General features: G+C 46.1%; 1 protein-coding gene across 2 annotated transcripts in view; it reads right to left on the bottom strand.

Annotated features, from left to right (window-relative positions):
- Positions 1-24965, bottom strand: part of lamb2 (laminin, beta 2 (laminin S)) — a 45134-nt gene that overhangs the window by 8157 nt on the left and 12012 nt on the right. For both annotated transcript variants that reach the window (XM_014145938.3, XM_014145940.3), the window contains exons 3-19: positions 13698-13867; positions 13440-13575; positions 10917-10990; positions 9945-10133; positions 9664-9727; positions 5890-6089; positions 5606-5726; positions 5262-5450; positions 4829-5008; positions 4516-4628; positions 3806-3885; positions 3572-3707; positions 3302-3460; positions 1595-1722; positions 1305-1440; positions 330-522; positions 75-218 (exon numbers count right to left, since the gene is read on the bottom strand). In XM_014145938.3, the coding sequence (XP_014001413.2) occupies positions 75-218; positions 330-522; positions 1305-1440; positions 1595-1722; positions 3302-3460; positions 3572-3707; positions 3806-3885; positions 4516-4628; positions 4829-5008; positions 5262-5450; positions 5606-5726; positions 5890-6089; positions 9664-9727; positions 9945-10133; positions 10917-10990; positions 13440-13575; positions 13698-13867 (2412 nt within the window). The remainder of the gene's footprint in view (positions 1-74; positions 219-329; positions 523-1304; positions 1441-1594; positions 1723-3301; positions 3461-3571; positions 3708-3805; positions 3886-4515; positions 4629-4828; positions 5009-5261; positions 5451-5605; positions 5727-5889; positions 6090-9663; positions 9728-9944; positions 10134-10916; positions 10991-13439; positions 13576-13697; positions 13868-24965) is intronic.

Raw genomic sequence — 24965 nt, 5'->3', positions numbered from 1 at the left:
TGTGTACCTTACAGGATAACACCAGGAGTTTTGCCATTACTCTTTGTGCGGTTGACTGGGGTTACGACACTAACCTTTACATCCTGCAGGTCCAAAGCCGTACGTTCCAGGAGCACACTGGTCACAGCGAAGTCCAATCACGTTTGGCCTACAGCGACACTGACCTCCGTGCGTGTCACACACTGAGCTGACTGAGCCCTGGGGGTCACACTGGCAAGCTGTGAAGAAGAAAGACGTGATGAAAACGTTTTCATTTCATTGTGAAAATAATTACCAGGCATCCTTGATGATAGCAGATCGTGATTATGTGTACCCCTGGAATGACTTACGCAGGGCTCCATTGTTAATGATGGCTGACATGCTGGTGATGAGTTTGGCACAGACGTTGCTGATCTGGGAGCGTGTCACGCTCTTGGCCCCCTCGTGGCAGCGGTAGCGCTCGTAGCTCTGCTTCCTAGCGATGGAGGCGGGGTCACCGCCAATGAACATCTCCAGGGAGGAGTAACGAGGGATCAGGGAGATCTGGAGAGGAAGCAGGGAGGAGTATTAGTCAGATTGCATAAGAAGAACACAATTAGACAGAGAGAGAGAGGGAGAGAGATAAACATTTACATTTACATTTTAGTCATTTAGCAGACGCTCTTATCCAGAGCGACTTACAGTAGTGAATGCATACATTTCATACAATTTCATACATTTTTTTCTGTGCTGGCCCCCCGTGGGAATCGAACCCACAACCCTGGTGTTGCAAACACCATGCTCTACCAACTGAGCTACAGGGAAGGCTAAAGAGAGAGAGAGATGTGCAGACAAGCATAATTTGTTAAGTAAGTTTCTTAAAATTTGATATAATTTACTTTGCAATTGTTGCCCTTTTTTAATTCATAGTTACAATCTTGTCACATCACTGCAACTCCCCAACGGGCTCAGAAGAGGCGAAGGTCAAGTCATGTGTCCTCCGAAACATGACCTGCCAAGCCGCGCTGCTTCTTAACACACTGCTCACTTAACCCGGAAGCTAGACGCACCAATGTGTCAGAGGAAACACTGTTCAACTGACGACTGAGGTCAGCTTGCAGGTGCCCGGGCCGCCACAAGGAGTCGCTAGAGCACGATGAGCCAAGGAAAGCCCCCCAGCCAAACCTTCCCCTAACCCAGACGACAGTGGGGCAATTGTGTGTCGCCCTATCGGCTACCAGTCACGGCCAGCTGTGACACAGCCTCGGATCGAACCCCCGGCTGTTGTGGCGCCTTAGACCTCTGCACCACTCGGGAGGCTCAATTTGTTGAGTCTTGATACTCACAGAGTCCACAAGAATGTTGGCAGCGGTTGTACCAAGAATGAGAATACTGTTCCCATCCAGATAGCGACTGAACTCAAAGCGAAGAGAGTAGCTCACTCCTCTCTCCATGCATACAGGTGTAGGCAGCACGACAAACCTGCAGCAAACACACACACCACACACAGGAAAATACTAACTTTTAAGAAAATCCACCATGTAGTAACATCCAATTACGCAAGTGTATCACTGTCACCTGAGCCAGACACAAGGGCACTGTATATTCCATGGTGAGGTGTGTGTGAGTTTCTCACCGGGAACCTGCAGGCAGGGATACAGTGAGCATGTCGTCTGCAGGGATGGTGTTTCCACATGGGCTGCTGGTGGGAATGGGCCCTGGCCGAATGATCGTCACACGGACCTCCCCCCAGTCCCGTGGCATCTACACAACACACACACACACAACACAATAACAGTCATATACAGTTACACACTGGGGAGTGTGTGTGTGTGTGTGTGTGTGTGTGTGTGTGTGTGTGTGTGTGTGTGTGTGTGTGTGTGTGTGTGTGTGTGTGTGTGTGTGTGTGTGTGTGTGTGTGTGTGTGTGTGTGTGTGTGTGTGTGTGTACGTATATACAGTTGAAGTTGGAAGTTTACATACGCTTAGGTTGGAGTCATTAAAACTTGTTTTTCAACTACTCCACAAAATTCTGGTTAACAAACTATGGTTTTGGCAAGTCGGTTAGGACATCTACTTCGTGCATGACACCCATTCTAAAAATGTTTTAGAGTAAAATAATATAATATATACAATTTTGCAGATGCTTTTGTCCAAAGTAATTTTTCCAACAATTGTTTACAGACAGATTATTTCACTTATAATTCACTGTCTCACCATTCCAGTGGGTCAGAAATGTACATACACTAAGTTGACAGTGCTTTTAAACAGCTTGGGAAATTCAAGAAAATTATGTCATGGCTTTAGAAGCTTCTGATAGACTAATTGACATAATTTGAGTCAATTGGAGGTTTACCTGTGGATGTATTTCAAGGCCTACCTTCAAACTCAGTGCCTCTTTGCTTGACATCATGGGAAAATCAAAAGAAATCAGCCAAGACCTCAGAAAAAAAATTGTAGACCTCCACAAGTCTGGTTCATCCTTGTGAGCAATTTCCAAATGCCTGAAGGTACCATGTTCATCTGTACAAACAATAGTACGCAAGTATAAACAACATGGGACTACACTGCCGTCATACCGCTCAGGAAGGAGACGCGTTCTGTCTCCTAGAGATGAACGTACTCTGGTGCGAAAAGTGCAAATCAATCCCAGAACAACAGCAAAGGACCCTGTGAAGATGCTGGAGGAAACAGGTACAAAAATATCTATATCCACAGTAAAACGAGTCCTAGATCGACATAACCTGAAAGGCCGCTCAGCAAGAAAGAAGCCACTGCTCCAAAATCGCCATAAAAAAGACAGACTACGGTTTTCAACTGCACATGGAGACAAAGATTGTACTTTTTGGAGAAATGTCCTCTGGTCTGATGAAAGAAAAATAGAACTGTTTGACCATCGTTATGTTTGCATTCATTATGTTTGGAGGAAAAAGGGGGAAGCTTGCAAGCCGAAGAACACCATCCCAACCGTGAAGCACTGTTGGGGTGGCAGCATCATGTTGTGGGGCTATTGCAATTTCTCTCATTCACTTTCTCTTGTAAATGTCCACACTACTACTAGCTATGCTTGTATAACTTTGTGAGCTGGATTTGCCTATCTTTGCAATTTGTTTATGTTCGTTTTCGCTCGTTAGCATTTAGCATCTATGTGATTTCGCTATTCGTATTGTGCAAATTTTGTTAGCATTCTGGTAATAGAGGCCCAAGGGCTTTACTTGCGTTTTACCGCCCCCGTGTGTGCTATGCTGCTAACAGCGTAAATCCTGGTATGAGAGAAGGACGGTATGACGATATGAACATCTGAATACCGCCCAAGCCTAGTATGTGTGTGACTAGGCACTAACCTGTGGCTCATAGCGGATTAGGAGGTCGTACTCCATGGAGTAGGGGATGTTGTTGATGGAGAACTCCAGGCTGCTGCCCTCTGGGACCTTGGCAAACCCAGTGCCAGTCCAGGTGGCAGGGCGCCCAGGCTGGTGCTCCCTCTGCTCCACACTGCAGCCCTGGAGAGACACACAAATACCATCAAGCATTCACACAAAGTCAAACATATACAGTACAAACAATGCAAATAAGGGTCCACCCCAGTCTTATCTATAAGAAGTAGTAGTTACCTGTCCCAATATGGCCAGCTCAGCCTCATAAGTATAGTGGTCCAGAGCCATGAAGTACCACGCAGACTCCACCTGGGTACATTGACGGCCCATCATATGACTACGACAGCGGCACTGCCCATTCTCCATTGAGCAGCTGGGGAAGACACATAAGAAATCTATGCAGTAAGCATGTAACCCGTCGACAGCACCCCCCAACCCAAAACATCTTCCCGTGGCCACGCTGTCACTCACTGGTTATCTGTGGCTCCGCCCACATCACAGTCACAGTCTCTGCAGCCATTCAGGTCGTGACTCAGTGCCCAGTGTTCTGGCTGTGGGCAGACAGACAGACAGCTGTTAGCACCAGACAGATGACATTCCTGACTACCTACTACATCAGCCAGGGTAACTGGACCTTACATCATAGGTAACTACTCAGATACCTCAACCAGGTGTTTCTAGCTCCAAAATGACATACTGTAGATACATGCTGCTTATCAAAGTACAGGCTGGTAGAGCTTAAGTTATGGGTGCAAAATAGTGGTTGTCTGTTCTTGACTTTAAAACAAGCCTTTATGCAGCTTATGAGAGTTTAGGATCCACTTAGTCTGGACTACAGCTGACCATTTTTAGCATGCTGTAACCTACACCAACCGGAGAGGCCTGACAACCCTAGACTACATTTAGATATGAAGCCCCAAGCAGGGCTTTAAATACATGGGTATTGTTACTGGCACGGCAAGGAAGTTATGTGAGTGACAGGGGGATGTGAATGACTCAGAAACACCTATGACTCTTCGGGAGGGTGCATGTATGTATGTACGTATGAATGAATGAATGAATGAATGAATGAATGAATGAATGGAAAGAGCGAGAGAGAGAGAGAGAGAGAGAGAGAGAGAGAGAGAGAGAGAATCTCTGTGTGTTATGGTTCGAAGAGGGAGGCTCTCCTGGAGCCTTACCAGACACTGGTCACAGCTGCGTCCGGTGACCAGTCGCTTGCAGAAGCAGTCCCCGCTCACAGGGTCACATTTTGGGCTCTCTGACACAGTACCCCTGGGGTCACACTGGCAGGCTGAGGGGGGCAGAGCAGGAATTATGGGGGCATGGGAACACAGAAATGTGGCACATGAATTTCTTTCAAAGCGCTGAGAGAGATTAACAAAAGATTGCTCCAAAATATCTAACATAACAACCACACAAAATGAGGGTCATTTGGACTACAATCAGTTCAATTTGTCAGAATGATTCACGATTGTGCTCCTCTCCACTCACGTTGGCAGCCACGGGGGTTTGCTGCACTCAGGCCAAAGAAGCCAGACTTGCATTTGTCACAGCGATGCCCTTCCACGTGGTCCTTACAGCGGCACTGCCCAGCGATCATGCCCAGGGACGGCTCATCATGCCCGTCACAGATGCCCCCGTTCAGGGAACCATCAGGATCACAGTCACAGGCTGGTAGAAGGAAGACAACAAACATCCTGTTAAACTTAACAACCATAACCATACAGTAGCACGTACTACCTAGAAAACGTGTACACACACTCACATCTAATGGACATAAAGTAATACCAGGGTTTCAAACGTGAAAATAACCTGTACATGTACATACCTATGCCATCACTCATACACAGTACGATAATGTGAGAAATACACACAACAGTTCCTGTGCCCCAGTTCTGAGAAGCGGTCGACGCCCTCTACTCACCAGTACAGACCCCGGGGTCTCTGATGTCCCTACTGAGGTCCTTGTAGTAAAATGGTTTACACATCTCACAGTTGCGTCCCATGGTGTTGTGGAGACAGTGGTCACAGACGCCACCGCCGGCATTGCCCGTGGCCAGGTACACCGCCATGTCAAAGTGACACTGGCTGGAGTGACCGTTACAGTTGCATTCTGTGAGAGACCGAGGGTATAGATACTAACACCATAATCAAGATTCTCATTCCTTTGGTTATGACTTATGACTGGTGAGTCCATAATAATAATCAGTGATGTTAGGAGAGGAGTAAGAAACGTTTCTTGTTATCCTGTGGTACACCACCACTCACTCTTGCAGGCGTTGGAGTTGCGTCCCTCAGCCGGTCTCCAGGGCATGTCACTATGGAAGTCATCACACAGCTCACAGTTCAGACCCTTCGTGTTGTGCTTGCAGACACACCTCCCATGGACCTGGGGGACAGGGAGGCTGAATTACACAAATCACAGAGAATTCTAAACAAAACCTCCCATTCTAACTCCCCTCTGCACAGATGCCTCTGCTTTCATACACAGCAATCTATATAGGGGAGTCTTCCTCCGTACAACTAAGGGCAGTTCTGTGTCCCTTGCTCACCATGCCCTCCTCATCCTTGATCCCATCGATGGGGGCACACTCGGAGGCGTGGCCATAGCAGAAGCAGTTGCCGCGGACGACCAGCTCGTACATGGCGTAGTAGTACTTCTCCTTGATCTCCACGCGGGAGTCCAGCAGGTTATCTCCCAGAGTGTGCAGCTTGGTGAAGTTCACGCGCAGGTTAGTGATCTTCAGCTGGTCTTCAGGATGCAAGAGAAGAGAGGAAGGGGGGGGCAGAGAGATTAGGAGATATACAACAAGCTATTTGAACGTCCAAATGAATACTTCAAAGGAAAAAGGAAAGGTTCCAGTCACACCATTAACCCTAACCCCCACCACAGACATAAGCAGAGACACTCTCCCCCGTAAAAGGAAGAAGTCAAGGCCAGCCGAGCATGACATCGCTGAAGGGGGCCGGGGGGGGGGGGGACCTGGAGAGGAGGGGTGAAAATAAGGGGGGACTGAAAGGGGCATGGAGGGTGATGTTAGGAGACTTGAGCTGCGTCCCAAATGGTACCCTATTTCCTATATAGTGCACTACTTTTGACCAGAGCCTTATGGCCTTGTGGGCCCTGGTCAACAGTAGTGCACTAGAAAGAGAATAGGGTGCCATTTGGGACGCACACTTGATAAACTCTCACAGAGGGGCGGTAGGTTGCTACTGTGCACAGAACATTCCCTGCTGTCAGTCACGTTCCAGCTGTTCACTAGGAAACGATACACAAAATGTATCATTTGACCAAATATTTATGAAGAGGTCATCACTTCATGGAGTCTGTGAAGGAAGAAACCACATGGAAGAGTGGAAAGCAAGTTAGGTCCAAAAAAACGGATTTTCCCTAATGGCTCATCTTACCCCTACAGACCAGAGAGAGATGCGCTGCAGACAGCATGTGGAATCAATCAGCACTCTCTCTCTCCACTTGAACACAGTGTTTCAACACAAACAAATGGCGAACAAGTCACACCTCTAAGCGAAAAAGCAGTGTTTTGGGGTGGCTACCTTCACTGTACGAAACACTTAGTATTCTTTGTGTGGTTACTTCCATTACCTACCTTCATTTGACTCACATACAGTGCAGGAGTTATTGTTTCATTCAATTAAAGTTAGAGAAGAACATAGAAAGAGATTCGTGCAGAGTTCCTCTGTAACATTCATCTACACTGAAAATGAGAGAGAGGGGAGAGCGGCAGAGCAGCCTCAAATCCGGGCCCTATCAGTACTCCTGGCCTCTATTATCTGAGTGTATCCTTTCTCACACACAGAAGAGGCCTGTTCTCTAGACCTTGACAAGCAAAACACCACTTCCTTTCTCACAAACCAGTGGGACAATAAGTTCCACTGTTCCACAGGATTTTGGGGAATATCAGGCTGTTGCCAGGGCCACAATATGCCATGTCCAACTCTTATGAGTATCAGTCAAGCCACTGGTAAAGTCATTTCATTGTTATTATTAACATACTAATGTACCTCCTGCTAACAGCTCCCCCAACTTCCCTGACAGGATTGCCTCGATCAGGACAGAGCCATCCATCTTTAAACTCTCTAGCTGTGGAGGAGCTCTGCATGGGAAAGTGCTTAAACTAAATCATAGGCATTCTGTAACGGTATTCACCCCTGACAGGCAGGCTTCATTTTAACGCCCTCCTCTCAGACATCCTCCCTCCATGTTGATATTCTGTGACACGCTAGCAGATTCCACTGCCTCCTTTACAGCAGGAACACATCAGGTTTCAGCACTTTAATTACTAAACGCCTCAAAATGTGTCTCTCTGTCAAACCCGGGCTAAAGCCCATAGAGAGTGAGAGCTCTTTATTTATACATAGTCACTTTACCTGTAAGGTTCTGCTTTTCTTTTCTTAGTCAACCTTGTGTTCATTTTCTTTGTGTTCTTGAACGTAGCCCTGTTTCTTTGTGTTCTGGAACGTAGCCCTGTTTCTTTGTGTTCCTGAACTTAGCCCTGTTTCTTTGTGTTCTGGAACGTAGCCCTGTTTCTTTGTGTTCCTGAACGTAGCCCTGTTTCTTTGTGTTCTGGAACGTAGCCCTGTTTCTTTGTGTTCTGGAACGTAGCCCTGTTTCTTTGTGTTCTGGAACATAGCCCTGTTTCTTTGTGTTCTGGAACGTAGCCCTGTTTCTTTGTGTTCCTGAACTTAGCCCTGTTTCTTTGTGTTCTGGAACGTAGCCCTGTTTCTTTGTGTTCTGGAACGTAGCCCTGTTTCTTTGTGTTCCTGAACTTAGCCCTGTTTCTTTGTGTTCTGGAACGTAGCCCTGTTTCTTTGTGTTCTGGAACGTAGCCCGGTCTTTCATTTTTGTTAATTGACTTCACCTGTGTTCGTTTCTCACCTGGTTTCATCAGCTCCTTATTTAGTTCAGTTCTTTCTGTTAGTATAGTTGTGAGGTATTGTTTTTGACTGCCTGCCTGTGTTTGACCATTGCCTGCCTGTGTTTGACCATTGCCTGCCTGTGTTTGACCATTGCCTGCCTGTGTTTGACCATTGCCTGCCTGTGTTTGACCATTGCCTGCCTGTGTTTGACCATTGCCTACCTGTGTTTGACCATTGCCTGCCTGTGTTTGACCATTGCCTGCCTGTGTTTGACCATTGCCTACCTGTGTTTGACCATCGCCTACCTGTGTTTGACCATTGCCTGCCTGTGTTTGACCATTGCCTACCTGTGTTTGACCATCGCCTACCTGTGTTTGACCATTGCCTACCTGTGTTTGACCATTGCCTGCCTGTGTTTGACCATTGCCTGCCTGTGTTTGACCATTGCCTGCCTGTGTTTGACCATTGCCTACCTGTGTTTGACCATTGCCTGCCTGTGTTTGACCATTGCCTGCCTGTGTTTGACCATTGCCTGCCTGTGTTTGACCATCGCCTACCTGTGTTTGACCATTGCCTGCCTGTGACCACGATTCCTGCCTTTTGTGAAGGCTTAATAAATATCTGCTGCGCTCTGCGCGTGGCTCTACACCTTTTTCTCCCCAAGTATTCATTACATTACCTCAACCTACGTGTACATATTACCTCAATTACCTCGACGAACCTGTGACCCCGCACATTGACTCTGTACCAGTACCCCCTGTATATAGCCTCGCTACTGTTATTTTACTGTTGCTCTTTAATTATTTATTTTTCTCTATATATTTTTTTTTACTTATCTATTTTTTTTATTTTTTACTTAACACTTTTCTTAACTGCATTGTTGGTTAAGGGCTCGTAAGTAAGAATTTCACGGTAAGGTCTACACCTGTTGTATTCGGTGCATGTGACAAATACAATTTGATTTGATTTGAGAGCTCCCATTAGATGTACCATGAGGGTGCACTAATGAGTGACATAGTCTAAGTCTCCCTTAAACAAGTGGAGAGAAGTAATGAGCATGGCAATGTGCTAGCTACTCATTCAGAGTGTGTGTCTGGACAACATGGAACATCCAGTTAAAGGGTCAGGGTCAATCCATACCTTGGTTTTATTAGGAACAGAACCTCCCCTGTCACTACTTAGGGAGGCTGCTCTTACTCCTGGGAAAACAGTGAAGTCATGCCAGTCAAAATAGAAGGGACAGCTTGTGTGGGGGAGAGAGAGCAGCTGGTTTTCACATCCCGCTAGGCTTCAGAGTGCAGACTGTCATGTGCCATTCTGTTTAGGTGTTGTACTGTACTGAAATTATACGGTAGGGTGGCAGTTTCTGTATCATGTCAGCGATGTGAGTTTGGCTTAACATGGGGGGAAGTGGTTGCTAGTTGTGGTGACTGGTGAGTGTATCTTACTCTGAATGTTGGGGCTGTAGGGATCCTCAATGTGGATGGCAGGGTCCAGAACTCTGTAGATCGCCTGGAGGAAGAAAAGGGACAGGACAGGTGGTTGAATGCCATTTTAATGTGTGTATACAACTGTAGTAACCTAGTGAGCACAACACATTGAAAATACATATTTTCAATGTCTATTCAAACAAAATTGTATTTTCAACCAAAAATAAGTATTTTCAACATCTTTCCAATGTCTTGTGGTCTAAGGGAAGAGGGATTTATCCCTAGCCAATCAGACTCACCTCTCCCTCTGTGGACGGCTCGATGTCAGAGTAGCGCGACTCACAGATGACGTCGTCAACTTTGCGCAGGGGTCCCTTGGATACCCCGGGGAAGATCGAGGCACAGTCGTAGGCAAAGTAGCGGTACACCTGCCAGTTACGTCCAAAATCTGCCGATCGCTCAATCACCATGGCTGCTGGGCGAAACGTCTGTGTGCCAGGAGAGGGGTGTGATATGTGACGTGTGTAGCTGCTCATTTGAAGACACGGAACATTTGACACACTGTTTAAGGCAGGGGTCTCCAACAGGTTGATCGTGAGCTACCACCTATGAGTAGCTCGTCAAACAATTCTGAAAGTACATGCAATTTTCACGTGTTCCACCACAAACTGTCATAAACAAATCTCACAAGTATCCCGACACCGCGAGCTTCCAGCTACTACCTAACCAACTGAGCATTGACATTATCCCACCCCTGGTTAGCCACTATTGGCTTAAAAAGACAAACCTAACACAATATCTGCCAATTAATTTCCAGCAATATTGCCTCTTTCTGTCTGTGTGGTGCAGGCGTTTGTCCATCACTCCATGTGTAGCCAGTTGATATGATAACCAACTTGTGGGTTGACAGAAATGGAAAAAAGGGGAATTAGACCCCCAAAAAAGTATTCTGATGTGATTTAAGCATTGACAACAACTCAGAACATCCAATTTCGCTGTTTCTCTATGAATAACTGTAATGAAAAACAAAACAAAACATAATTTGGGGGGAAAAAACAATTTTGGGAAAAAATAACAGATTTTATAGGGCCCCCTTAGTTGTTTATTAACCATTATTTTACCAGGTATATTGACAGAAAACACAGTGCACTACTTTCTCTTGTACACTAAAGACCCGTAGCTCGTGACATGTTTCATTTTTTAAGTAGCTCTCATGGTAGAAAAAGTTGGAGACCCCTGGTCTATGGTTTACTAAGTGCTCTGTGTCTAACCTTGAAGATCATGATAAGATGAGTAAAATGGAATTCTGCCTCAAGGTCCAGCTGAATGAAGACATCAGGCTTTCCTGAAGACAAAACGAGAGGGATGGAGGAAGAGAGGGAGAGAGAGAGAGAAAGGATGAGAGAGGGCATGTCAATCTTTATGTTGTTGCTATTGAATCTAAAATGTATGCACTCAATCAACCTGTCAATCTGTCTGTTACAGGAAATGCAAACCCATGTTTTCACCAGTGATAACTCAACTACCAGCTGTGAGGGAAACCCCTGTCCGTCCCTTGGCTTGAGTAATGGCATCTGAACAGGAAAAAGCATTCTCGTCTTGGCTGGCGATGTGGTCGTCAACATGGGTAATCCCACACACTTCCTGAGCATGATCCATCCTTAAGAACCACTTGAGTTGGTCCATTATTAACAATGAATTGGTAGAGAAAAAGTCTTAAGTTCCAATAGTAGTGTAGGGGGTTCTGCCTTATGCTCAGGGAGCATGTCCCCTTCTAGCAGTTGGAACATTTAACTGCTACACCATATAAATAACATAATAACCAGAGTAAAAAGTCCCATCAGAAATGTCTATATGCCACAACGTAGTTCAAAGGAAAATCTCTGAAAACACCCAAAACACATGCTCATAAAGCTAAGTGCTTTGAGGATCCTTTACCCATCTCCAAATGTAGTCTGAAGTGAACACAAACAGCAGGAAGACAACAGTAAAATCCATAACTCAGCACATGAAAAAATGAGAGAGGTAATGACAGAGTACATCTTCCGGGTTGGCACCTCAACATTAACATCACTAGCTATCTACCCCTCAGGCAGGCTGTGGTGTGGTGTGATGGGAGCCAGGCCTGTGGAAAAGTAACACAATAAAATAAAAAAGTCTCTGGAAATAACAGAGAGAGAGTCTCACAAATCTTCTGAAGATTCATACAAGGATAAACCAACCTGACACACATATAGTGTAAATACACACAGAGACACACTAGTGAGTAAGAGGTCAAACTGGATTTCGGCCATTGGGTCTGTGAGTCTGTGCTGTAGGCTGTGAACCATAACCTGCACTCCTTAATGAAAGGCTAATCAAGGAAGGAACCGGAGGCAGAGGAAACAGAGGCAGAGGAAAGGAGAGGCAGGGTGTGCTAGAGCCAAGGAGTCAAGTTGGAGGAGAGGGAGAGAAAGAGAGGGAGAATGAGGAGGAGAGAGAAGGAAAGAGAGGGAAAGGGAAAAGAAAGGGAAAGAGAGATAGAACTGTAGAGTGGGAGAGGAGACACACCAAATAGTTACATTTTTGTTTCTCCCATCACTGCTGTTGTGAGGCTTGGCTAACGGAGAGCAATTAGTAACTGGTACACTCCACTAACGGAACCAACCCACTCGCACATCCTTCTAGTAGCCTACTTGGTACCACTTCAAACAGAGTAGAATTGGCCCGAGCTGCTCTACAGAACAGTGGATAAGGTACCCACCCAACCTAGCCTTCCACTCCAAGCCCTTAAGGAACTAAGTGAAGGAAGGGGCCTCACACCAGAGGGACACAGGGACAGTGGTCTACACACATGTAGGACAAGCAGCCCACTGTGCTCCATGTCACATACTCTAAAGCCCTGCTAGAAACACCATGGAGACCGGGAGTAAAAATAGTGACTGTTTCCTGTCCCCCACCTCTCAGTGTTCGACATAGAGTACAGGCAGTGTTATACTGGTCCACAGTAGTCAATCACTCAGAAATAGACCTGAAATGGGACTTTTGTTTGCAGTGATGTGGGCTCTGTATTACCAATGAAGGGGAATTGCTCAGCTGGTGTCTTGAAATCCATTCTCCAAATCTCATTTTCTATCCCTCCCTCAATTTACACCCTCTCACTCTTTCTCTCACTCTTTCTCTCCGGCTCCCACTCTTCCTCTGACCCCTTCCCTCCCTCCCCACCCTCCTTTCCTCTCTTCTCTTTCTCGTTCCTCCCTTTGTTGGTGTGCCAGGGTACAGCCTGCTCTGTTATTATCCCCATACAAACAGCTGTGGGCCTGTGGCTGGTCTGGGTCTGGTCCAGGCAGAGGCTACTACAGAGTACAGAGGGTGATTTAGTGTGATGGAGGCCGTGGACCTCTGGGCTTTGAAGGCCCTTCAGAACAGAGCTACCAGAACTCACTGTAATGACGCACTGTGGCTTCCAGGATCGTCGGCCCCATCTCTCTCCCCCATATCTCACCCTCTCACTACTGCTTCCTTTTATGCTCCACTCATGGTCTCTCCCTCTTCCACTCCCCCCTCTCTTTCTCGGTCTCTGAACAGACCTGTTATTAATAGTAGTAACCAAGATTAGGCCTCTAATAATACGGATGATATGGATTCTGTATGAGTTCATACGACTGACAGCTGCATGTTGGGGGTATGTCATGTAACCGAAGGCAGGGGGCACAAGTAGAGGACAAATCTGTTTTAACACTGCTTCTCATAAAATCAAAGGTTCGCTATTTAAACATGGATATAATTGCAATGAACACAATCTCAATTCTCACCATTCTCTGACTGCCACCATGACTTCTTGCGGTGTGGTTTGAACGTGGTGATGACGTTCTCAATGCGGTGACTGATGGTGTTGTAGTCAGGATCATATGGGCGGCGAGAGTCACACTGGAAACATTTCTTCTCATCCTACAGGGGTCAGAGGTGACACAGGTCAGAGGTCAAACAGAAGCTCAGGACAGAGGGAGGTAGGGGGAGTGAGAGGATGTTAGAGACCCCACACACACACACACACACACACACACACACACCTGTAAGTGACTGACGATGCAGTAGGGGTCTTTCTTCCTGGAGCCGCATGTAGATGATGCCTTCAGGCTCTTCTCACGGCCCACCAACAGGTCTCCTGTTGCCGGGTAACAGCTGCCATGGGTACAGCCGTGGGCGTGGTCTGGCTCCCGGGCGGTGGCATATGCCAGGGCTGGAGAAGAGAGGAGGGAGAGGAGGTTAAGGAAAGGAAACAACATCACAGCTGGGCGGTGTTATTGCAGAGTCACTTAGAGTGAAGAAAGAAAGACGATGGTTTCGCTAGACAGATCACTCCTCTGTCTTAGAAAACAAATCACTCTCTCTCTCTCTCTCTCTCTCTCTCTCTCTCTCTTTCTACGACATTACCACAAACTCTAATCAGTACAGGAAAAGGACATCAAGAGAGGAAGTAAGCCTACGTTTTAATCCTGAGACCAAAACAGAGCCCAACTAAAGCTGCTGCTAGCCCACCTGCAGCTCAACAGTCAATGTTTAATTAAAAGGAGTAACAATGTTGAAAAAACACTTAGAGAGATGATCTTTTGGGGGAATATGTTAGCAGTGCCTCTCTCTCCTGTAGTCCAAAACGGTTGACCTGACATGGGGCCCTACAGCCGCTAAATCTGGAAACGAACCCAAAGGTCAACTAGGAGGTCAACGAGGCCAGGTTCTGACAGCACAGCAGAAAAGTATGTGTGTATGGGTGTGTGTGTGTGCACGTGCGTGTGAGCATGTGAGCTTGTGTGTGTCTTTTTGTGTTAGTTTGTGTGGGTGTGTCTGTGCATGCATTTTCGTGTGCGTGTGACTCGATGGATGAACTGTGTGTGGGGTGTTTGAAAATAGCCCAACAGTCGTCAAGCAGTCCAGTCAACATCCTGAAATATATTCCTAGTGAAGCGTCAGTGGGACAGGGAGACGCTCAGTCTAAAGAGCAGGGCCAGGGAGGGGGACTGACGGGGTCTTACTGAGAGGCTCTTTCTGTCTGTCTGTCTGTCTGTCTGTCTGTCTGTCTGTCTGTCTGTCTGTCTGTCTGTCTGTCTGTCTGTCTGTCTGTCTGTCTGTCTGTCTGTCTGTCTGTCTGTCTGTCTGTCTGTCTGTCTGTCTGTCTGTCTGTCTGTCTGTCTGTCTGTCTGTCTGTCTACAACAGGTCCTTCTAAGGCACTCTATGGATACAGGAAGCAAAAACATGCAACACAAACAGAAATAAATATGTACACGATGAATCAACATTCAGTATTCTGCTGCATATTACGATTTTAGGACAGCTTTGGATTGTGAGTGTCCTAGGAAAAGTCCTGAGGAGATTTCACAGAGACGATCAACAAAAACATGACACTCTCTAGAGGAAACCTGTGTTTGCCTGGCATACAGACAAGTCTCACACTGGTACCACTGCCAGGCACCGAACACACACACACACTCTCACAAAAACACACGCACACACCACAGTGATACACTTGGCATTCAGTCAACACATAACAATGACTGCACCTTCGAAAATGTCTTGATCATATGTTTCCTATGCCAACAGTGCATTTGTGTACACAGACAATGATGGGAATATGTTAAACACTTTTCTTTGAGTAAGGATATCACCTCAACACGGAGGACATGTTATCTGAATGCTGTAGTAATGTTATCTCAGTTCCCTTTCCTGTTGCCAGGAAACCTCTGTGGTAAATCAAGCTAGGCCTGTGTAATTATGCTGTAACCCCAAAAATCTGCCCTCAACAATTACTTAGCCAATTAACAATAGAAGAACAGAAGAACAGAGACCAAACTAAATGGTCTGAGACATAACTGCACAGGAAACTTTTCCTTCTTTTTCTGAAAAGGCTATAGTCTTCGGTCGTGAGGGGTATATAGAGAGGAGGGGAGAGAGAGATAAGAAACAGAGTGAGATGTGAAAAGAAAAAGGAAGAGAGGGAGAGAGAGAGATGGAGTGGGAGAGAGAGAGGGAGAGAGAGAGAGAGAAGGAGAGGGAGAGAGATGGAGAGAGAGGGAGAGATGGAGAGAAAGCCGATGTATAAATACAAAGCCTCTGTAGTGACATAGCAACATGATATCTATTTTGGTCGTTGGCACACACTCAAAGGTGTGTGTATAGTCTGTAAAGAGCGGCGATGGAAGGGGGGGGGGGGCAGAGAGGGCTGATGTACAGACTATAATTTCAGGGCCTCTCCTAAACTCTTTTATCTTGTCTCTGTCTTGTCTGTCTCTGTTGGAGAGCTTTCACAGACATCCTATACCCCTGTCCCAGTCTCTGGACAGAGGCTGAGGGAGATGACATCACAGTCCCCCCAGAACACAACAAGATTGGCTCACCAGGTTATATATAGTTATAACATCAGTCAACTGAAAGTATTTTTTTCATTTCAGTATTTATTTCAGTTATTTTGATCAAAGCACAACGTGTGAGAAGAGGACCTGTAACCCTATTTGATGATTAACCACCCTCTTTCTGTCAAGTAAGTCATATGGAAATTGGTTTGAACAAATTACATTCCCACTTGATGCTTTAATAACGAGCATATTTGGAATGTTTGATTTCAACCAGAGAGGATGGAAAGGGATGGTTGACTAAGCAGCAGTGTGGCCATCTCATCTCAGCAGCTCTCTCTTACTCTCTGCCATTCTCTCCTCTTACCCATACATGGACAGGCAGTGAGGAATGCAGGCTGATCAGCTGAGAGGGGGGCGTACCTCCGAGCTAATAAAGCCTAGCCTAGCCACAGACCAGGTTAGGTTTTTATTAGCTTAGCCACAGAACAGGAGTTGTATTAGCCTAGCCACATACCAGTAGAGGTTGTATAAGCCTAGCAACATACCAGGATAGGTTGTATTAGCCTAGCCACATACCAGGATAGGTTGTATTAGCCTAGCCACATACCAGTAGAGGTTGTATTAGCCTAGCAACATACCAGGATAGGTTGTATTAGCCTAGCCACATACCAGTAGAGGTTGTATTAGCCTAGCAACATACCAGGATAGGTTGTATTAGCCTAGCCACATACCAGGAGAGATTGTATTAGCCTAGCCACATACCAGGATAGGTTGTATTAGCCTAGCCACATACCAGGAGAGGTTGTATTAGCCTAGCCACATACCAGGAGAGGTTGTATTAGCCTAGCCACATACCAGGAGATTGCACAAGTGAGCTTAGCCACAAACAATAGATTCTTCTGTACAAGTCAACTGTTGAACGTAATGCTAACAAGAAGAAACATCCTCCCCTTTTTAGCAGAAATAAAGAGATCAAATCCATTAAATGTGCTCTAAACTGACCATCATGATAAATCTCAGTCAACATGCTGTTCCATTATGAGTGATTCTCTCCTCTGCCCTGGGCTATGACTGGAACTCCACTGCACTATACACTACTGATGTGGTTTATTATGTGTATAATAATAGTTCTTTCCATCTCTTCCCAAAACAAGTGTAATGAGTTTGGATTGGACAGCTCCCAGCATCCTCTCTGTTTTGCATTCAGCCTTGCCAAGGCTAATCTCCCTGTAATGGCCTGGACCACTACACAAAGAGAGGGGGCTTTTCTCTTACCCCCTCTCCCCCTCACTGCCTCTCTCTCACAATTCTCTCCCTCAATCTCTCGATTCTCTCTCTTGATTTTTCATTCAATCTCCCTCTCCCTTTTTTCTCCCATTGTCTCGCTCTCTCATCTTCTCTCTATTTTCTCTCTTTCTCTCTCTCTCTCTGTGTCTGTCAGTGTGGTATGTACTGTACTATAAGCATCTATGTGAAACCCTACTGCCTGTTCTAGCACACTCTGGAGAGATGGGATTAACACCGCTGTGCCTATCAGCTTTGTTACACTGCTGTGTCTGTCAGCTTTGTTACACCGCTGTGTCTGTCAGCTTTGTTACACCGCTGTGCCTGTCAGCTTTGTTACACCGTTGTGCCTGTCAGCTTTGTTACACTGCTGTGCCTGTCAGCTTTGTTACACTGCTGTGCCTGTCAGCTTTGTTACACCGCTGTGTCTGTCAGTTTTGTTACACTGCTGTGCCTGTCAGCTTTGTTACACTGCTGTGTCTGTCAGCTTTGTTACACCGCTGTGCCTGTCAGCTTTGTTACACTGCTGTGCCTGTCAGCTTTGTTACACAGCTGTGCCTGTCAGCTTTGTTACACCGCTGTGCCTGTCAGCTTTGTTACACCGCTGTGCCTGTCAGCTTTGTTACACTGCTGTGCCTGTCAGCTTTGTTACACCGCTGTGTCTGTCAGCTTTGTTACACTGCTGTGCCTGTCAGCTTTGTTACACCGCTGTGCCTGTCAGCTTTGTTACACTGCTGTGTCTGTCAGCTTTGTTACACCTCTGTGCCTGTCAGCTTTGTTACACCGCTGTGCCTGTCAGCTTTGTTACACCGCTGTGTCTGTCAGCTTTGTTACACCGCTGTGCCTGTCAGCTTTGTTACACCGCTGAGCCTGTCAGCTTTGTTACACTGCTGTGCCTGTCAGCTTTGTTACACCGCTGTGTCTGTCAGCTTTGTTACACTGCTGTGCCTGTCAGCTTTGTTACACTGCTGTGTCTGTCAGCTTTGTTACACCGCTGTGCCTGTCAGCTTTGTTACACTGCTGTGCCTGTCAGCTTTGTTACACAGCTACTTTTCCTCAACTTTCAATAAAGATGTTTGCCACTTTGTTTTCCTAGTAAGACTTAGGTGGAGGATTGTAAAAAATGAGACCTCCAGTCATTGTCCCCCATAGTGAGAGGAACAGGGACCTGACATGTCACTGCTTTGTGTTAGGAAAGAGACAGGAGGGATGGCGATGTGACATCAAGACAACACATTCCAATCTGACTGGGTGACAGAGACGAGAAAGAGTCTGCTCTCAGCAACTTCCTAGGAGTGGAACTAATCATGAAGACAAACACACTCGCATTCAGTACACAAATACACAGACACTCATAAAAGATTAAAGGGAGATTTTTACCGCCAAAAAAGGAGAGCTTTGGAGATGATGCTACTGTACATCTAGAACACTTGCTTTTAGGAGAGTTGATGGCAGCAATTTGAGCTTTTGGAGCACCTTGCATGGGACGTGAGGAAACAGAATCAGAATAGCACTGCAGACAGACAAACATCCCTGCATGGCAATACAGTACCTGACTGTGAGTGTGTGTTTGAGAACACAGATAAGTATAGAACTGGCCCAGAGCAAACTGGCCTCCACAGGGCAGGAGAAAGTCAACAGCCTTTTATTTTTAAACCCTCCTGCTAATTAGTTTACATTCGCTCTATCCTCCTTTCTTTCCCTCCTCTCTCTCTCTCTCTCTCTCTCTCTGGTCTCTTCTAATGATCCGTCTACTCCCACAACCAGAGAAGGGTGACTCTCTGCTCCTTCTTCTCCTCCCTTCCAGCATGGAATTCTGGATACAACAGGTTTACAGTGAAATGCTTACTTACAAGCCCTTAACCAACAATGAGGTTTTAAGAAAATATCCCCCCCCAAAAGGTAAGAGATAAGAATAACAAATAATTAAAGCGCAGCAGTAAATAACAATAGCGGGGCTATATACAGGGGGTACCGGAACAGAGTCAATGTGCAGGGGCACCAGTGTCGAGGTAATATGTACATGTAGGTAGAGTTATTAAAGTGACTATGCATAGATAATAACATAGAGTAGCAACAGCGTAGAAGGGGGGGCAATGCAAATAGTCTGGGTAGCCATTTGATTAGCTGTTCAGGAGTCTTATGGCTTGGGGGTAGAAGCTGTTTAGAAGCCTCTTGGACCTAGACTTGGTGCTCCGGAACCGCTTGCCAAGCGGTAGCAGAGAGAACAGTCTATGACTAGGGTGGCTGGGCCTTCCTCTGACACCGCCACAGTAATGTACTGGGCCGTACGCACTACCCTCTGTAGTGCCTTGCGGTCTGAGGACGAGCAGTTGCCATACTAGGCAGTGATGCAACCAGTCAGGATGCTCTCGATGGTGCAGCTGTAAAACCTTTTTAGGATGAGGACCCATGCCATATCTTTTCAATCTCCTGAGGGGGAATAGGTTTTGTCGTGCCCTCTTCATGACTGTCTAGGTGTGCTTGGACCATGTTAGTTTATTGGTGATGTGGACGCCAAGGAACTTGAAGCTCTCAACCTGCTCCACTACCGCCCCGTCAATGAGAATGGGGGCGTGCTTGGTCCTCCTTTTCCTGTAGTCCACAATCATCTCCTTTGTCTTGATCATGTTAAGGGAGAGGTTGTTGTCCTGGTACCACACGGTCAGGTCCCTATAGGCTGTGTCATCGTTGTTGGTGATCAGGCCTACCAATGTTGTGTCATCAGCAAACTTAATGATGGTGTTGGAGTCATGCCTGGCCGTGCAGTCATGAGTGAACAGGGAGTACAGGAGGGGACTGAGCACGCACCCCTGAGGGGCCCCCGTGTTGAGGATCAGCGTGGCGGATGTGTTGTTACCTATCCTTACCGCCTGGGGGCGGCCCGTCAGGAAGTCCAGGATCCAGTTGCAGAGGGAGGTGTTTAGTCCCAGGGTCCTTAGCTTAGTGATGAGCTTTGAGGGAACTATGGTGTTGAACGCTGAGCTGTCGTCAATGAATAGCATTCTCACATAGCTGTTCCTTTTGTTCAGGTGTGAAAGGGCAGTGTGGAGTGCAATAGAGATTGCATGATCTGTGGGTCTGTTGGTGCGGTATGCAAATTGGAGTGGGTCTAGGGTTTCTGGGATAATGGTGTTGATGTGAGCCATTACCAGCCTATCAAAGCATTTCATGGCTACAGACGTGAGTGCTACGGGTCTGTAGTCATTTAGGCAGGTTATCTTAGTGTTCTTGGGCACAGGGACTATGGTGGTCTGCCTGAAACATGTTGATATTACGGACTCAGACAGGGAGAGGTCGAAAATGTCAGTGAAGACACTTGCCAGTTGGTCAGCGCATGCTCGGAGTACACGTCCTGGTAATCCATCTGGCCCTGCGGCCTTGTGAATGTTGACCTGTTTAAAGGTCTTACACCGGCTGTGGAGAGCGTGATCACACAGTCGTCCAGAACAGCTGATGATCTCATGCATGTTTCAGTGTTACTTGCCTCGAAGCGAGCATAGAAGTTATTTAGCTCGGGCCCCTGGGCAGCTCTTGGCTGTGCTTCCCTTTGTACTGTAGTCTGTAATAGTTTGCAAGCCCTGCCACATCTGACGTGCGTCGGAGCTGGTGTATAACGATTCGATCTTAGTCCTGTATTGACGCTTTGCCTGTTTGATGGTCCATCGGAGGGCATAAGGGGATATCTTATAAGCTTCTGGGTTAGAGTCCCGCTCCTGGAAAGCGACAGCTCTACCCTTTAGCTCAGTGCAAATGTTGCCTGTAATCCATGGCTTCTGGTTGGGGTATGTACGTACGGTCACTGTGGGGACGACGTCCTCGATGCACTTATTGATAAATCCAGTGACTGATGTGGTGTACTCCTCAATGCCATCGGAAGAATCCCAGAACATATTCCAGTCAGCAAAACAGTCCTGTAGATTAGCATCTGCTTCACATGACCACTTTTTTATAGACCGAGTCACTGGTGCTTCCTGCTTTAATTTTTGCATGTAAGCAGGAATCAGGAGGATAGAATTATGGTCAGATTTGTCAAATGGAGTGCGAGGGAGAGCTTAGTACACATCTCTGTGTGTGGAGTAAAGGTGGTCTATAATTTTTGAACATGCTGATAGAAATGAGGTAAAACTGATTTAAGTTTCCCTGCATTAAAGTCCCTGGCCACTAAGAGCGCCGCCTCTGAATGAGCATTTTCCTGTTTGCTTATGGCAGTATACAGCTCATGAGCGTGGTTTTAGTGCCAGCATCGGTCTGTGATGGTATGCAGACAGCTAAGAAAATACAGATGAAGACTCTCTAGGTAGATAGGGTGGTCTACAGCTTATCATGAGATACTCTACCTCAGGTGAGCAAAACCTTGAGACTTCCTTAGATATCGTGCACCAGCTGTTGTTTACATATATGCATAGACCCCCGCCCCATGTCTTACCAGAGGCTGCTGTTCTATACTGCCGATAGTGTATAACCCGCCAGCTGTATGTTCTTAATGTCGTCATTCAGCCACGACTCGGTGAAACATAAGATATTACAGTTTTTAATGTCCCATTGGTAGGATATGCGTGCTTTCAGTTCGTCCCATTTATTTTCCAGCGATTTAAGGTTAGCTAGCAGGACGGAAGGCAAAGGCAGATTAGCCACTCGTTGCCTTATCCTAACAAGGCACCCTGATCTTTTTCCGCTAAAATTTCAGTTTCCTTCTCCAGCAAATGACGGGGACCTGGGCCTGGTCGGGTCTGTAGTATATCCCTCCCGTCCGACTCATTGAAGAAAACTTTTCATCCGATTTGAGGTGAGTGGTCACAGTTCTGATGCCCAGAAGCTCTTTTCGGTCATCAGAGACGGTAGCAGCAACATTATGTACAAAACAAGTTACAAACAAAGCGGAAAAACAAACAAAATAGCATAGTTGGTTAAGAGCCGATAAGACGGCAGCCATCCCCTCCAGCGCCATCATCTCACTGCAGATCGTGATTCCCCAGGGGAGGGGAGAGGTGTCACAGGCAGGCAGGCAGATTGGCTGAGCGGGGATGGAAAGCAAAACTCCCGAGTGGCCCTCGTTGCCACGGTGCTGCGCTGAAAGAGCCTGCCTCGTTACTTACCCAGCCGTAAGAATAACTACGCCTGCCACTGAGAAGCATCTGCTCCTGCTGGGTGTACAACACTCTGGTACCTCCACCTCGTGATAAAGTCGAGTACCACTAGACAGGTGTGCATGAGAGACCAATGCTGGATACACAGCTGTTGCCCATGGTCTGGCTGCCCCAGTTCCATTCCCAGAACCTGACATAACATAAAGCCCAAGCCCCATGTCTCTGACTCCAGTCTCCAGAGTCCTATGACTGCCCCAGACCCATGCCATACCTCTTATCCCCTATGGTACTCCCAGGTCCCAGACCTACTCCCAGGCACCAGCCCCTGGCCATGTTGCTGAGTCTAACTCTAAGGCACAGTCAGACACACATGTGCAGCAGATGTTGGGTGCAGCCAGCCAGTCAAGTGGCTGTGGGTTTGATTTACATACTGATTACTGCGCTTGGTTTGCCTCCTCACCAGCTGGAGTGACGAATGGAGATTCAGTCAACATCTCCATTGGATCCATTGGACCGAGCAGATGCGAACATGAGCTAATTACACTCACACAAATGTGTTTCTACTTAGAAAGTACATAGGGGATTTGTAATTTTGTTATACTCCAAGTGTACTCCAGTCTCCTGATACATTTTATCAGGGAGACAATCAAAGACTTTTGTATAAATCTGTCTGGTTTTTAAATTGATTTCCTGTACAATCTTTGAATAACTATGGGATTAGGTAAAGTCTGTTCTCTTCTGTTCAGTGTGTGTGTGTGTGTGTGTGTGTGTGTGTGTGTGTGTGTGTGTGTGTGTGTGTGTGTGTGTGTGTGTGTGTGTGTTTACTGTACTGTACATCTGAGCCTGAACGTAACTCGGTTCATATGTGTGACAGTAGGAAGCCCTTTCTCTTTCCCCTTCAGTTGAACCAAGACGAACAGCTGGCCCTTCTTATGCCTTGGGACACAGAAGAATGCGGCAGGTAGCCTAGTGGTTAGAGCGTTGGACTAGTAACCGAAAGGTTGCAAGATTGAATCCCCGAGCTGACAAAGTAAAAATCTGGCAGTTAACCAACTGTTCCTAGGCCATCATTGAAAATAAGAATTTGTTCTTAACTAACTTGCCTAGTTAAATGAAGGTAAAATAAAAAAACAGTGGAATGACCTGGGTAAGGCAGGTGTCTGACATCCAGAACGCCAGACCATTTCTGTCCAGGTATTCCCAGAGTGTCACGTCCTGACCATAGAAAGCTTTTATGTTCTATGGTAGAGTAGGTCAGGGCATGACAGGTTTTTTTCTAGTTGTTATTTTCTATGTGGGGTTCTAGTTTAGTTTTTCTATGTTTAGGTGATTGGAGTGATTCCCAATTAGAGGCAGCTGGTAATCGTTGTCTCTAATTGGGGATCATACTTAAGTAGCTTGTTTTTCACTGGGGGGTTATGGGTTATTGTTTATGTTTAGTTGTATTATAGTCACGGTTCGTCTATTCTTTATTGTTTTGTATTTGCATTACGTTTCACTTTATAATAAATTATGTGGAACACTACTCACGCTGCGCCTTGGTCCGATAATTCTTATGACGAACGTGAGACAGTGAGATGAGTAATGGAGCAGGGAAGACCTAAGAGATCTCACTTCCAGATGACTGGAACATACAGTGCCTTCGGAAAGTATTCAGACCCCTTGACTTTTTCCACATTTTGTTATGTTTACAGCATTATTCTAAAATGGACAAAAAAATATATACACTACCGTTCAAAAGTTTGGGTTCACTTAGAAATGTCCTTGTTTTTGAAAGAAAAGCACATTTTTTGTCCATTAAAATAACATCAAATTGATCAGAAATACAGTGTAGACATTGTTAATGTTGTTTATGACTATTGTAGCTGGAAATGGCTGGTTTTTAATGGAATATCTACATAGGCATACAGAGGCCCATTATCAGCAACCATCATTTCTGTGTTCCAATGGCACGTTGTGTTAGCTAATCCAGGTTTATCATTATAAAAAGGCTAATTGATCATTAGAAAACCATTTGCAATTATTTTAGCACAGATGAAAACTGTTGTTCTAATTAAAGAAGCAATAAATCTGGAGCATCAGCATTTGTGGGTTCGATTACAGGCTCAAAATGGCCAGAAACAAAGAACTTTCTTCTGAAACTCGTCAGTCTATTCTTGTTCAGAGAAATGAAGGCTATTCCATGTGAGAAATTGCAAAGAAACTGAAGATTTCGTACAATGCTGTGTACTACTCCCTTCACAGAACATCGCAAACTGGCTCTGACCAGAATAGAAAGAGGAGTGGGAGGCCCCAGTGCATAACTGGGCAAGAGGACAAGTACATTAGAGTGATTAGTTTGAGAAATAGACGCCTCACAAGTCCTCAACTGGCAGCTTCTTTAAAAAGTACCCGCAAAAAGTCTCAACGTCAACAGTCTCAACGTCAACAGTCTCAACGTCAACAGTGTCATGATGTGCCCTGGGGGGAGGATCATAGCCCCCCCCCCTCTCTCTTTCTCTAGAGTTTATGACAGTCGTAAATACTCTGCTTCTGGGTCTGTAGTATTGAGATTGGAATGTGTGATTGTGGGACACAGATCAATCTACACACAATACCCCATAATGACAAAGC

The sequence above is a fragment of the Salmo salar genome, chromosome 15 (genome assembly GCF_965601325.2).
Source record: "Salmo salar chromosome 15, fSalSal1, whole genome shotgun sequence".
Taxonomy (NCBI): domain Eukaryota; kingdom Metazoa; phylum Chordata; class Actinopteri; order Salmoniformes; family Salmonidae; genus Salmo; species Salmo salar.
The sequence above is the reverse complement of the archived record's forward strand: the minus strand, read 5'-3'. Positions and strand labels throughout refer to the sequence as shown.